Here is a 12,912-nt window from a genome sequence, read left to right as displayed (position 1 = left end):
ATGGCCTCTACCCTCTAGGTGTCAGTAGCAGCCCCCTGGCTGCCCGCTCCCCATGATGTGACAATCAAAAATGTCTCTATATATTGCCAAATGTCCACTGGGGGCAAAATCACCCCTGGTTGAGAACCACTGCATTAAAGGATGCTGGGCAAAAGGCATAGGGAACTCTCTGTACCATCTTTACAGCAATTCTGTAGATCTGAAGTTACTTCAAAATAAGGTTCAAAGACAAAACAAAACACAAAGACCAAAAAAAGCCACAATGGGGTAACACTACCCCCACTAGAAAAACTAAAATTATAATAACAATACCTAGTGCTGACAAAGATATGGAGCAACAAGAACTCACAGATTTTGCTTGTGGGAATGCAAAATAGCACAACTGTTATTTGGAATGCAAATTGTTATTTGGAAAACGATTTGGCAGCTTCTCAAAAAGTTAAATGTACACTTATCATTCAACACAGCAATTCCCTCTTAGGTATGTACCCAAATGAAATAAAAACATATGTCCACACAAAGACTTGTACACAAAGGTTCATATTAGCATCATTCATAATAGCCACAAGATGGAAAAAACCTCAATATTTGTCAGTTGGGGAATGCACACACAAAACACAGACTATCCATACAATGGAATATGACTCAGCAATAAAAAGGAGAGAACTGCTGGTAACAACAGGGAGGAATTTCAAACGCATTTTGCTAAGTAAAAGAAGCCAGCAGAAAAGACTGCATATCACATGATTCCATTTATAGGAAATTCTTAAAAAGGCAAAACCTTAGCATCAAAAAACAGATCAGTAGTTGCCTGGGCCAGCGGTGGGGAGAGAGGGAGAGACTGACTGCAAAGAGGCAAACAAGGAAACAAGGGGCTGATGGAAATGCTCACACCTGACCATGGAGATGACTGCATGAGTGCACACCTTTACCCCAAATTCACCTCACTGGACGCTCTAAGTGGGTGGATTTTATTGCATGAAAAGTATGCCTTGATAAAGGTGTTTTAAACAAAGGCACTGATGAGGGTAAAAGTCAATGGGATCAACAGTGGCTAATGGTGGCCTGGAGGCCTTGGTGTGCCCGCAAAGAGGGACTGGCGTTCCTGATGGGTGTCTTGGAGCAAATGGAAAGGAGCCTCTGCCTGCCTCTGTCTGCTCCTCTGGGTACCTGACAGTCTAGAAATAATACACGTCTCTGTGTCATTTCTGGCCAAGCATCGGGAGAAGAGCTGAAGTCGAAAACCCACCTTGATTTTCAGAAAAAGATGACTAGAAATGTGGAATTCAAAGAGGCATCTTTTGGCCCAGCATACTACGGGAAGAAATCCATCAGCTCAAGCCTGCCCATGGAGAGACTTATACCACCCCTGGGATGAAAGGTCGAGATCTGGCAGCCAGGAGGTTTGGGGAAGCCGGAACAGACACTGTAAAGTCCCTGATTACATTTCACTGGACCACATTCATGGCAGCCTCCCGGGGGAAATCAAGCAACTAAGATCCCCAATCTGCTTGTAAGGCCATAGAATGGATAGACAGAACTGCATCCAGCCTCAAGTGGTCACAGGAGGCCTGCCCTCTTAAGGAAAGCAAGGAAAGGGGCAAGAGAGGGCCCTGAAGCAGGGACACATCCACCGCTGCGAATGCAGGATGCGAGAGAGCTAGAGACGCAAACAGATTGGTGCTTTGGCACCAACACTTTGGCTGCCTGATGTTGGAATGACCTGGAGAGGTCACAGCGGATGAGCAGAGTCCAGAAGCATCAGAGTCGATACTTGCGTCAGCTGTGCTAATGACATGAAAGGACAGTGGACGACTGCGCGCCTCGGGCAAGCGTGAGGAGCTTAAACGAGATCACAAGATCGTGCACGTGAAGCTCAGAGCATGGCACCTGGCACACGACGAGTCCTCCAGCGCATCAGCCATCAACCACATTACGATATAAGCAAAGAATTGCAATCAAAATGTCCATCAAAAGAGGGAAGCTAAAATAAATTATGATGTAGCTATACACTGGCATACCATACAACCATTTTTAAAGGTACCTATAGAAATGCACTGAGTTAGAAAGATGCCCATGATACATAAAATGAAAAAACAAGAGGAAGAATTTTACATACAGTATGAACCCATTTCTTAACAAAAATTATGTTTATGCATATGTGCGCAATACATGCACATATAAACACACTCATATATACGTACACTCATTTAGGAAACGTGTGGAAGGATATACACTGAACAGCTCATGGTTACTATCTAAGATTATAGTGTGGAAGGGAGGGAGACTCTCACTATTTAACTCCTGAAATTGCTAAATTTCAAAGAGCATGTATTATTTCCGTGAATTTTTTTTAAACATAAAGACAGAGGATGGCTTGATTTCACATGGCAATGTTCCCTGGAAATGTCACCATGGAAGGAACCCTTGGTGTCTCTGTCCCTTCTTTCCCTCACCCACTTAGGCAGTTACGACCATGAGTTTAGCCCCACTGGCTCTGGACTAGGGGCAGGAAGCCTGGGGTACAGAGACCAGCAAGTTCCAGGTCCCGCTCTGAAGGAGCTCACAGTCAAGGCCAGTAAGGAGGCAGGAAAATCGATGATGACCAACAGTGATGAGATTCTAAAGACAGAGAAGAAGGACGTGGAGGAACGAGGCAGGGAGATGAGCATGAAGATGAGCAGGTGTTGGGCAGGGAGACGCGGAGGGGCGAGGTCTTCGGCCGCCGATGTCGGAACCATCAGACGAGGACTTGAAAATAAGTCTGATACACGTGCTGCAGGTCACGGGAAGAGCTGGACATGCTGGGGCAGTTAGGGAATACGGGGACTCTCTGTACTTTCTGCTCAGTTTTTCTGCAAATCTAAAACTGCTCACAAAAATAAAGTCTGTTAATTAAAGAAAAAATTAAAGTGAAATAAAAACCTTCCAACAAACAAAAGCTGTGAGAATTCATTGACAGTGGTCTTGTGCTAACAAGAATTGTTAAAGGAAGTTCTTGAGGCAAAAGGATATCTGACAGAAATGGACAGTTTACAAAAAGAACTAAAAAGCACAAAAATGGTAAAAATGATAGCAAATACAAAAAATATTTTTCTCATTTTAGTTGCTTTAAAAAGATAGTTGACTCTCTGAAGCAAATATAGTAACAAGGTATTGTAGGGTTTGTAACTTGTGTAGAGGTAAAATGTAGGAAGACAATAGAGGGCGAGGAAACAGAAGTCCACTGTTGTAAGGTTCTTATACTGCATCCTGCACTGCATGAAGAGTGGAATAATTTTATTTGAACAGTTGGAATAAGCTAAAGAAATATACTATAATCCCTAGAACAACCAATAAAAAATTTTAAAAGAGGTATAACTAATAAGTCAATAGTGAAGATAAATTGGAATTATTAAAAAACTCATTCGATTTTTCTTAAAAAGGCAGGAAAAGAGGAAAATACCAGGAAGAATTGAGACAAACAGAAAACAAATTGCAAGACAGTAGATTTAAACTGAACCATATCAATAGTAACAAATGTAAATGAGCTAAACATTCAAATTAAAAGGCAGATTGTTAAACTGGATAAGAAAGCAAGACCCAACTATATGCTTTCTACAATAACCAGGCTTTAAATATAAGACATAGGAAGGTTAAAAACAAAAGTATGGGCAGAAATATACCATACAAACACTAATCAAGAGAAAGCAGGAGTGTATATATTAATATTAAACATAGTAAGCTTCAGAAAAAGGAATATTACTAGAGATAAAGAGGGACACTGCACACTGATCAAGAGATCAATTTATTCAAGAACACAGGGCAATACTAAGTGTGTACACACCCAAGAACACAGCTTTGAAATACACAAAATGAAAACTGTTAGAATTGAAAGAAAAACAGATAAATCCATGATTATAGTCACAGATTCCAACAGTCCTCTCTCAGTAATTGACAGAACAAGAAGACAGAAAATAAATAGGAATAAAGAAGACCTGAATAATGTTTTCAAACAACTTTCCAAGTTGACATTGATAGGATACTCTACCCAAAAACGTTGGGATGCACGTTCTTTTCAAGAGCACATGAAACATGCAACAAGTTAGAGTAGATTTCTGAGCCATAAAACAAATCTCAGCGACTTGTAAAGAAGAGAAATAATACAAAGTATGTTCTGTGACCACAAAAGACTTAAACTAAGAATCAAATAACAGAAAGATACCTGAAAAATCCTCAAATATTTCTAAATTAATCAATATACTTCTAAATGACTCATTGGTCAAAGGAGAAATCATTATGGATGTTAAAAATACTCTATATAAAAGGTAATGAAAATATTGCCTATCACAACTTGAGGATGCAACTAATATAATATTTAAGTATTTATAATACTTAATTTATAATACTTAATATAGTACTTAATAGCAATCTTAAAATGTAAAATGCAGATGTTATAAAGGAAAGGCCAAGAAAGCAAAATGTTAAGCATTCCTCACAAGAAGAAAAAGAACAGCAATTAAATTCCCCCCCCCCAAGAAAACTCCAAGGAAGAAAATAATACAGATTAGAGCAAAAATTACTGAACTAGAAAATGAACATATAACAGAGGAATTCAAAGACAAAACTTGATTCTTCAAAATAACTAATAAAATTGATAATCCTCTGGTAAAAATCATCTAGGGAAAAAAAAAGAGAAAAGGCAACAAGAGCCAACAACAGGATGGAAAATGGGGCCATACTACAGATTTCACAGACAATAAAAAGAAAATTACCATTTGCCAACACACAAAAGAAAATTACCATTTGCCAACAGACAATGAAATAACAGATCTAAGCGATGATTATTTGTGACCATTAAAATCATTAGAAGAAAGGTTGGTAAGGAATTTTGCAGTGAAAGAATCGAACACCTGCGCCCACTGCTCAATATTAACATCTCAACCAGACCTTGTCTCCTGATGTTCTGTAATAAAAAGTACACAAGACAACATATGAAGTATTGTTTAAAAGAAAATTGAAGCAGAATCTAATCAAGTCTCCAAGTTTAATTTTCAGTTTACAGAAAATACAGAGAACAAAGGAACACGTGAAATTACACCATGAGAATAATGACCACCAAATCCAGACTGTGGAAAATTCTACCAGACTAATGACCCCTTCAAGAGGGACCTCCCTGGTGGCGCAGTGGTTAAGAATCTGCCTGCCAATACAGGGGACATGGGTTCGATCCCTGGTCCGGGAAGATCCCACATGCTGCAAAGCAACGAAGCCCACGAGCCACAACTACTGAGCCTGCACTCTAGAGCCCATGAGCCACAACTACTGAGCCCGCATGCCACAACTACTGAAGCCCGCACACGCCTAGAGCCCGTGCTCCACAAGAGAAGCCACCACAATGAGAAGCCCGCACACTGCAACAAAGAGTAGCCCCTGCTCACCGCAACTAGAGAAAGCCCGCGCACAGCAACGAAGACCCAACACAGCCAAAAATAAATAAATAAAAATAAATAAATAAATAATTTTTTTTTTTTAAAGGCATTTTGAGACAGTCAGGGAAAATTGAGCATAGATTGGTAGACTGGAAGGCATTATTAATTTTGTTGAGTGTGATAATGATACTGCAATTAGATTGCAGTCTTTAATGGATAAAATGACATAATATCTTAGATTTCCTTTAAAATACACCAGCAAAAGAGCACAAAACTTATACAGAGAAAATTTTATTGGGACATTAAAGGAAACCTAAATAAATAGAAAGATATACCATGTTTATGGATCAGAAGTCTAAATATTGTAAAGAGGGCAATTCTCTCCAAATTGATGTACAGATTCAATGCAAATCCAATCAAAAGCCTAATAGGTGTTGTTTTTGTTTTGTTGTATTAGAATCTGATGAGCTGATTTTGAAATTTATATGGAAATGCAAAGGACCAAGAAAAACAAGTTATGTCAAAGAATGAAAACAAGGTGAGAATTCTTTCTCTTTCAAATATCAAGACTTCCCACAAATCTACAGTAATCAAGACAGTGTGGTATTGGCTGTGGGGAGACAAACCAGCCACTGGAAAAGGAGACAGTCCAGAGAGTCATGAATAGACATCGGATTATAACAGACAAGGCACTGGGGAAAGGACCTATTTTTGGTCAGTGGTATTGTGACAATTAGGAAAATGAAGCTGGACTCCCCCCCACCGTTCACACAATGAACAAAAATCAATTTCAGATGGGTTACAGACCTAAATGTGAATGAAAGAAAAAAAAAACTAAAGCCTTTGAAGCAATATAAAAGAATATGATTATGATCTAGGGGTAGAAGAAGACATATTAAAGACACTTCAAAATGCACTAAGGATAAAAGAAAATGTTGATAAATTTAACTACATTAAAATGAATAGCTTCTGGTCACCAAAAGAACACCATAAATAAAGCTAAAACATAAGCCACAGAATGAGGGAATATGTCTACCATACACAACTGACAAAGGGTTGAAATGTAGAACAAACCAAAAAACTCCTACAAATCATTAAGGAAAAGACAGGCAATCCATCTACCTCCTACCCCAACAAAACATTTAAACAGACACGTCACAAGAAATTCAGATGTCCAACAAACGTATGAAAAGGTGTTCAAACTCATAAATAAGGGAAGTGTAAATTAAAATCACAAAGCGATATCGTTATATACACTACATACTACCAGATTGGCCAGAAGTTTAAAATCTGACAATATCAACTGGCAGATAAAATGTAGGGCAAAGGTGGGAGTGTAAATTTGTGGCAACCACTTTGGAAAACTGGCACCATCTACTAAAGTAGGAGATAAGCGTACCCCATTCCAGAGTCATTCTTCCCTGCAGATATAAAAGAAGCATGATATAAAATTCAGACCTCACTGAGGATTTTAAAAAACTCTTAGTGATTTTTTCTGTAAAATAAATGACCTATACTCTTCAAAATGTCAACAATACCAAGAGAGGCAAAGAAAAGCTGAGAAACTGTTAGAGATTATAGGAAACTAAAAAAACACGAAAATTAAATGCACTACATGATGCGGGCTTGGACTCTGGACCTAAAAATCAAACAAACAAAAATCCTGATATAAAGGACATTATTAGGACAACTGGCAAAATTTGATTAAAATCTACATATTAAATAATAGTATTGTATCAAACTTAAATTTCTTGATTTTGATAATTGAACTGTGATTATGTAAGTAAATGACCTAAGTCCTTGTTCTTAGAAAAATGCACACTGAAAGATTTAAAGGAAAAGTAACACTAAGTGTACAACTTACTCTCAAATGGTTGATAACCAAAAAGAAAAAATACGGAGAGAGATGTAAATCAAATGTGGCAAAATGTTAACAAGGTGACAAATCTGAGTAAAAGATACACAAGAATTCTTCCTACTCTTCTTGAAACTTTTCTAAAAGTTTGAGATTATCTTTTAAAGTTTAAAAATAATCTCCTAGCAAAACAGAAATATAAAGAAATATAACCCAGAAATATAAATTTTCTTAAGCTGATGAGAGGTAGCTACTAAAAAAATAAAACAAGATAGGAAAGGAAAAAATAAAACCATCATTCTTCACAGGCAACATCACTGTAGTATGTAGAAAACCCACAGAATCCACAGGGAAGTTATTAAAGTTAATAAGTGAACTTAGCATAATCAATGGAGACAAAATCAAAATATAAAAATCAATTCCATTTTCATATGTCAACAACAATTACAATATACCTTTTAAGAAATGATACAATTTACATTAGCCTAAAAGATCAAATACCTAGAACTAAATCTAACAAGATACAAAAGATCTCTACAACAGAAAACCACCTATTATAGTTTTATAGTTATTTATGTGTATGTTTATACATGTATATGTATATATGTGTATATACACACACACACACACACACAGGGAAAGTGAAGAAAATCTTAAAAAATGGAAGGAGTAGAAAACTAGATATTGTAAGGATATCAATTCTTTACATATTGATTTATAGATGCAATGCAATTGCAGTGAAAATCCCAGCAGGTTTTTTTTCTAGAAACTGATAAACTGGTACTAAAACACACTTGGAAATGCAAAGGGCCAACAGCAGCCAGGACAATCTTGAAGAACAAAGTGGGATAGCAAGGTATCAGGTAATCTCTCTGATACCAAGACTTTGATGACAAAGTTGCAGTAATGAGGACGGTGGGGTCCTGGTGCGACGACAGATACACAGCCAATGCAGCAGACTAGAGGGTCCAGAAACGGACACCTGACTGAAGACAAAGGTGGCAACGCAGAGCAGAGACCAAAGCGCTCTCCATAAACGGCCCTGGGTTAACTGGAGGCCACAGGAGGGAAGCGAAACCTGACTTCTCCCTCACATCATACCGAACAAGAAAAGCAATTCCGGGTGGACCGTGGCTCCCAGTGTGAACGGGAAACAACAAAACTTCAGGAAGACGGTGTAAGAAAATACGCTAGTGGCCTGGGGGGAGGCAGACGTCTCTTACACAGGACATGAAAAGCAGAGACCCTAAAAGAGAAAGCTGCTAAATTGTGGACTACATGTCTCAATGAAGAGCGGCTCATTAAAAGACGCCACTCACAGTACCCTCACTTCCCCAGCGGTAGATCAGGGATAATAATGGGGCTCGCTCAGCAGCACTTGCTGCGAGCCTTCTATGAGTTAACAGATGTAAAAGCAGAGACTATAATTTTTTAAAGGAGTAGTAAGAATAGACAGTGAGTAGGAACCGGTCTTAACAGAACCTGTCCTTCAGGGAAGGGATGCGGGGCGGGCCGGGCCGGGTAGAGCCCACAGGACTGTCAGGGTGAGAGGGGGTTTTTAAGTGGAAGGAAAGGGCCCGTAGAAGGGGTGACAAGGGAGAGACAGAAGACGGAGGGAGACGAGAGAGCGCCTCCTCCTCTGAGGGAGGAGGGAAGTGCCGGCAGATGCAGGTTTGGGCGGATTGGGAACTGAAAGGGATGCCTTAGTCTCTGCTCTCCTCCTGAAGGAAGAGTCACGGTCGTCTGCTGAAGGGAAGAGGCGCGGGCTGAGCCCGGAGGAGGGTCCTGCCAGCACCATGAGCAGTGACCGCAGAATGTGCAGGACAAGTGGCACAAAGGTCCCTGAAGCCCAGTGCCATCAAGACACAAGACGGGCGCGCAACGCACCGACCCATGCTTCTCAATCGCGGGACACGTTTTACTTTTCTGAGCACCGTACATGTGAAGGAAAGCCAGTTAGCAATCCTAATTATTTAAATCCCATTAAATTTCACCACCGTCTCCTTCCTGGCTTACCGGGTGGCCAGTAAAACAGCAACAAGAATAATGGGAAAGCCTAATAAGGCAGTGCTGTTCAGGCAGACTCCCAGCATCCAGGGAACAGCCCGTATCCCACCTCCTCCACGCATCCTGCAAGGCTGTCACAGACGGGTGGCCGCCAGTGGCCCCTTAACCGTACGCAGGCCAGGCACAGCTTACCGGTTGAAGATGCTGCCGCTGAAAGTGTACTTCTCCAGGCGAGCAAGTGCAGGCAGGTTGTCCTGGCCCAGAACGTCCAAGAAGGCTGTCACCCTCATGCCGTCGCACAAGGGACCGTAGTCCTCAGATCCATCTAGAGGGGAAGAGGGGAACCACACTCGTAAGTGCGCACCAGCTGGGACGGGTCACACCTGGCAAGACGGAGCCGGTCGCACGCCTTCTACTCTCGCAGCCCCTCCCGGCTGAAGCCCCTGAGTACCGCAGACTTGACAACGCGTGGAAAATGCAGGGGGCGGGTTTATAAACCAAGGGAAGCGTGATGAGACCAGAGCCTTCGAGAAGGGCCAAACGCCCTCCCTTCAGGGCTGCCGGTCTGATGCACTCTCACCACCGTGGATAAGACCCTCTCCGCCATCTGGGAAGCAAGTGAACAAAGCGCTCGCCCCTATGAAAACTGGCCACGGAGCTCTAAGCGAACACATTGAAAACGGTCGAAAGAAAAAGAAGTTTGACCCTTGAGCAAGGATCTGATGGCAAGTCCTCAGCGCCGTATCTTGTCTTGGCCTAAATGTCCTCACTATGCAGCTTCACCCACTCCGTGACAGCGAGTCCCATCAACCCTCAGCCCTGGCCTGGCAACACCCAACCTGACCCCTCCACGTGGATGTCTAACGGGTGCCTCCAACTCACTCTGGCCAAACAGGAGCCAGCTGTCATGCTGCCTCTTCCTCTCCAAGCCTGCTCTCCCCCGTACCCCCAACCGAGGGCAGCCATCCCCTCCCTCCAACGTAACGCCAAACGTCCCTGGAAGGGAATGAATCCCCCAACTTCTATGTGTTAGCTGCGTGACCAGAGTAAGTGACTTAACCTGTCTATGCTCCCATATTCTAACATGTAGGGTGCATACAAAACCCTACCCTTGCCCGGTCCAGATGTGGGAACAAGGGAGTTCGTGCATGGCAAGACCAGCGGGATCTGGCCCCTCATGATCTGGCCTTGACCCTGGCCACCACCCTCTACGCACCCACGCGTCAGGGGTGGAAAGGCCTCCCTCCTACCCCCTGCACTGCAATAGCTGGGCGAGAAGCACTACTGCAAAAAAGCAGAGGGTTCCTATGTGGCAGATAGAAAAACCACGGTTAATTTAGGCAGTAACTGATAACAGCTGAAAACAAGAGATGACAAGTTTGCGCCTAGGTGCTTACTCTTCTTTGAAACATTAACCACATTTTTTTTCTCAACGAATTCTTTTAGGCTAGTAATTAGAGCCTATTAAAAATGTACACTGTATAACAGTTACCCAGAGAATTCTAACACAGAATTAGACGTTTGTAGAAACAAATGTGTGTGCCACGATCAACGACGTCATTGTCCTGCAGGGTCCCTCCTGGGAGCACCAGGCCCCTAACCACAGTCCCGTGGCATGGGCTATTCTCAGTACCTTTCGGGACCCAGGAAGAACATGCAACCTCCAACCCACAGACGGTCACGCAGCACTGCGGGCCCGGCCTGGAGTGGGCTTTAGAACACCGAGTTCAAAACAGACAGCTCTGGGACCTGATGACGTCCACAGACATACATGCCCTTTTCACACATACAACTTTTCATAAGGATCAGGTTTCAAAATATCCTCTGAGGCCCAACCGTGTACTTCATGGGTTAAGAACTCCTGTTTTAAAGTAACAGAAAATATTTCTTCAAAGAACTCTGCTTATCAGAGACCTAAAGAACTTAGCAATTCATTCTACAAAAGAATAATTGTTATTAGAGAACATTAATGATTCTACTACACTAACTATAGAAAACTACACTAACTATATACATGGAAATAAAAGCCATAAGCCATAAAATATTGGATAATAACTAAACTTTATTGGTTACTTCCTATAGGCCAGGAACTGTGCTAAGAGCTTTCTGTATAGCAGTAGTTCACTAAACCCTGACAATAACCACATTAGCCCATGTTTCCGTTAAGGGAATTGAAGCTCAGAGAGGTTAAGAAGGTTGCCGAAGGTCACGCAGCTACAGAGTGGCAGAGTCAGAATCTGAACACAAAGAGTCGGACTCTAGATGTTGCACTATGCTGTACTGCCAGAAAGGAAGCCGAAATTTTAATTTTAATTTTCAGAGAAGTCCCTCCCTCCTCCCTGCCCGGGATTCAGCCACAGTGGCGTTCATTCCCTTAGTTCTTCAGACACACCAAAAGCCTTCATCTCGATGATTTTGTACGTGCTGTTCCCACTGCCTGGGACACTATCACTCCTTAATCGCTACGCCCTACCCCAGCCTGGGTGTCAGCGTCCAAAAGAGCCTTTCCCTGACCTTTGGGGGAAGGCCAGTCCCTGGTTACAGCCTCTCCTGGAGCTGTGGCTCTCCCGTCCTGACGCCGCCACAGAGGTGCTGGCACCAGCTTTTGTGGCTGCTCGTGTCTGTCTCCCAGCAGCTCTGCCCGCTGCACGGAGGGGCTGTAACCTCAGCACCCAGTATAGTACCTGACAAGTAACAGGTGCTCAGTAAAAAGTAGTGCCGTGAAGGAACACCAAAAGAAACTTAAATGAATGAAAATACTGAATTTAAAAAAAAAAAAAGAATGTTATAATATAAAATCATAAAGAAGCAAGAAGGAACCTTAGCACATGCCTTGATAAATTCCCTCATTTTCTATTCAGAGCCCCCAAAGCCAGCAGCAAAACCTGGAATTCTTAGAACCTAAATGTTCTGCATTCCGGCCCAGCGCTCTTTCAAGAGATGTGCAGAAAGACCTACTGAGATGAAGGCTGAAAGCACAACAAAGCCAAAGGCAAGGGTTATGGCCGCCAAGGCAACTGAAGGAAGGCAAGAGAGACTTCTGTTTCCAGCCGAGAAGGGAAAAGACCTGCAAGGTTTACACAACTAGAAAACCAGGAAAAATATCAATGAAACAAAAGTTTCCAGGCACTAGACAACAAGCAGCCCAGCACTAGGATGTCCCAGAGAAGATCTCTCCTTGTCACAAACAAGTAGAGCCCTGAGGCGGCAGCAGCTGACCGCCTAGAGGGTTCTCAGCTGCAGAGCAGGAAGCGTGAGGAGGCCAGGGGAGGGGAGGGAGCCGCAGAGATCAGCACAGCGGAGATCAGCACAGCAGCCCCCGGAAGATAAACCACTTGTGCGTTGCTAGGAAACAACTGCTTTAGCAGAAGTTGACACCCTATGGCCAACATTTAAGACCTACATACAGGTAGGGCTAAGGCACTAGATTTCTGATGCTTATACGGGGATAAAAAATATGGGTGGTGAATTTGAAACCAAGCCCCCAATATAAGCCAATTGTGGAAAGGGGGTTACAGTTAAGGTGGGAGTAGGGTAAAGGACAGTCACCCCTGAGAAATCAGAACCACAGCCTTGCATGACCTATGGGTGTAGAGACCAGATTTACACGACTTGCGAAGTGTAGGCGCCTCACACTGA

General features: G+C 42.4%; 1 protein-coding gene across 1 annotated transcript in view; it reads right to left on the bottom strand.

Moving 5' to 3' along the window:
* Positions 1–12,912, bottom strand: part of LOC132349442 (serine/threonine-protein phosphatase 4 regulatory subunit 1-like) — a 65,420-nt gene that overhangs the window by 36,504 nt on the left and 16,004 nt on the right. The window contains 1 exon segment of the mRNA XM_059897823.1: positions 9,466–9,598. Coding sequence (XP_059753806.1) covers positions 9,466–9,598 — 133 coding nt within the window.

The sequence above is a fragment of the Balaenoptera ricei genome, chromosome 15 (genome assembly GCF_028023285.1).
Source record: "Balaenoptera ricei isolate mBalRic1 chromosome 15, mBalRic1.hap2, whole genome shotgun sequence".
Classification (NCBI taxonomy): Eukaryota; Metazoa; Chordata; class Mammalia; order Artiodactyla; family Balaenopteridae; genus Balaenoptera; species Balaenoptera ricei.
Note: the sequence above shows the minus strand (reverse complement) of the source record. Positions and strands in the feature narration are given on the sequence as shown.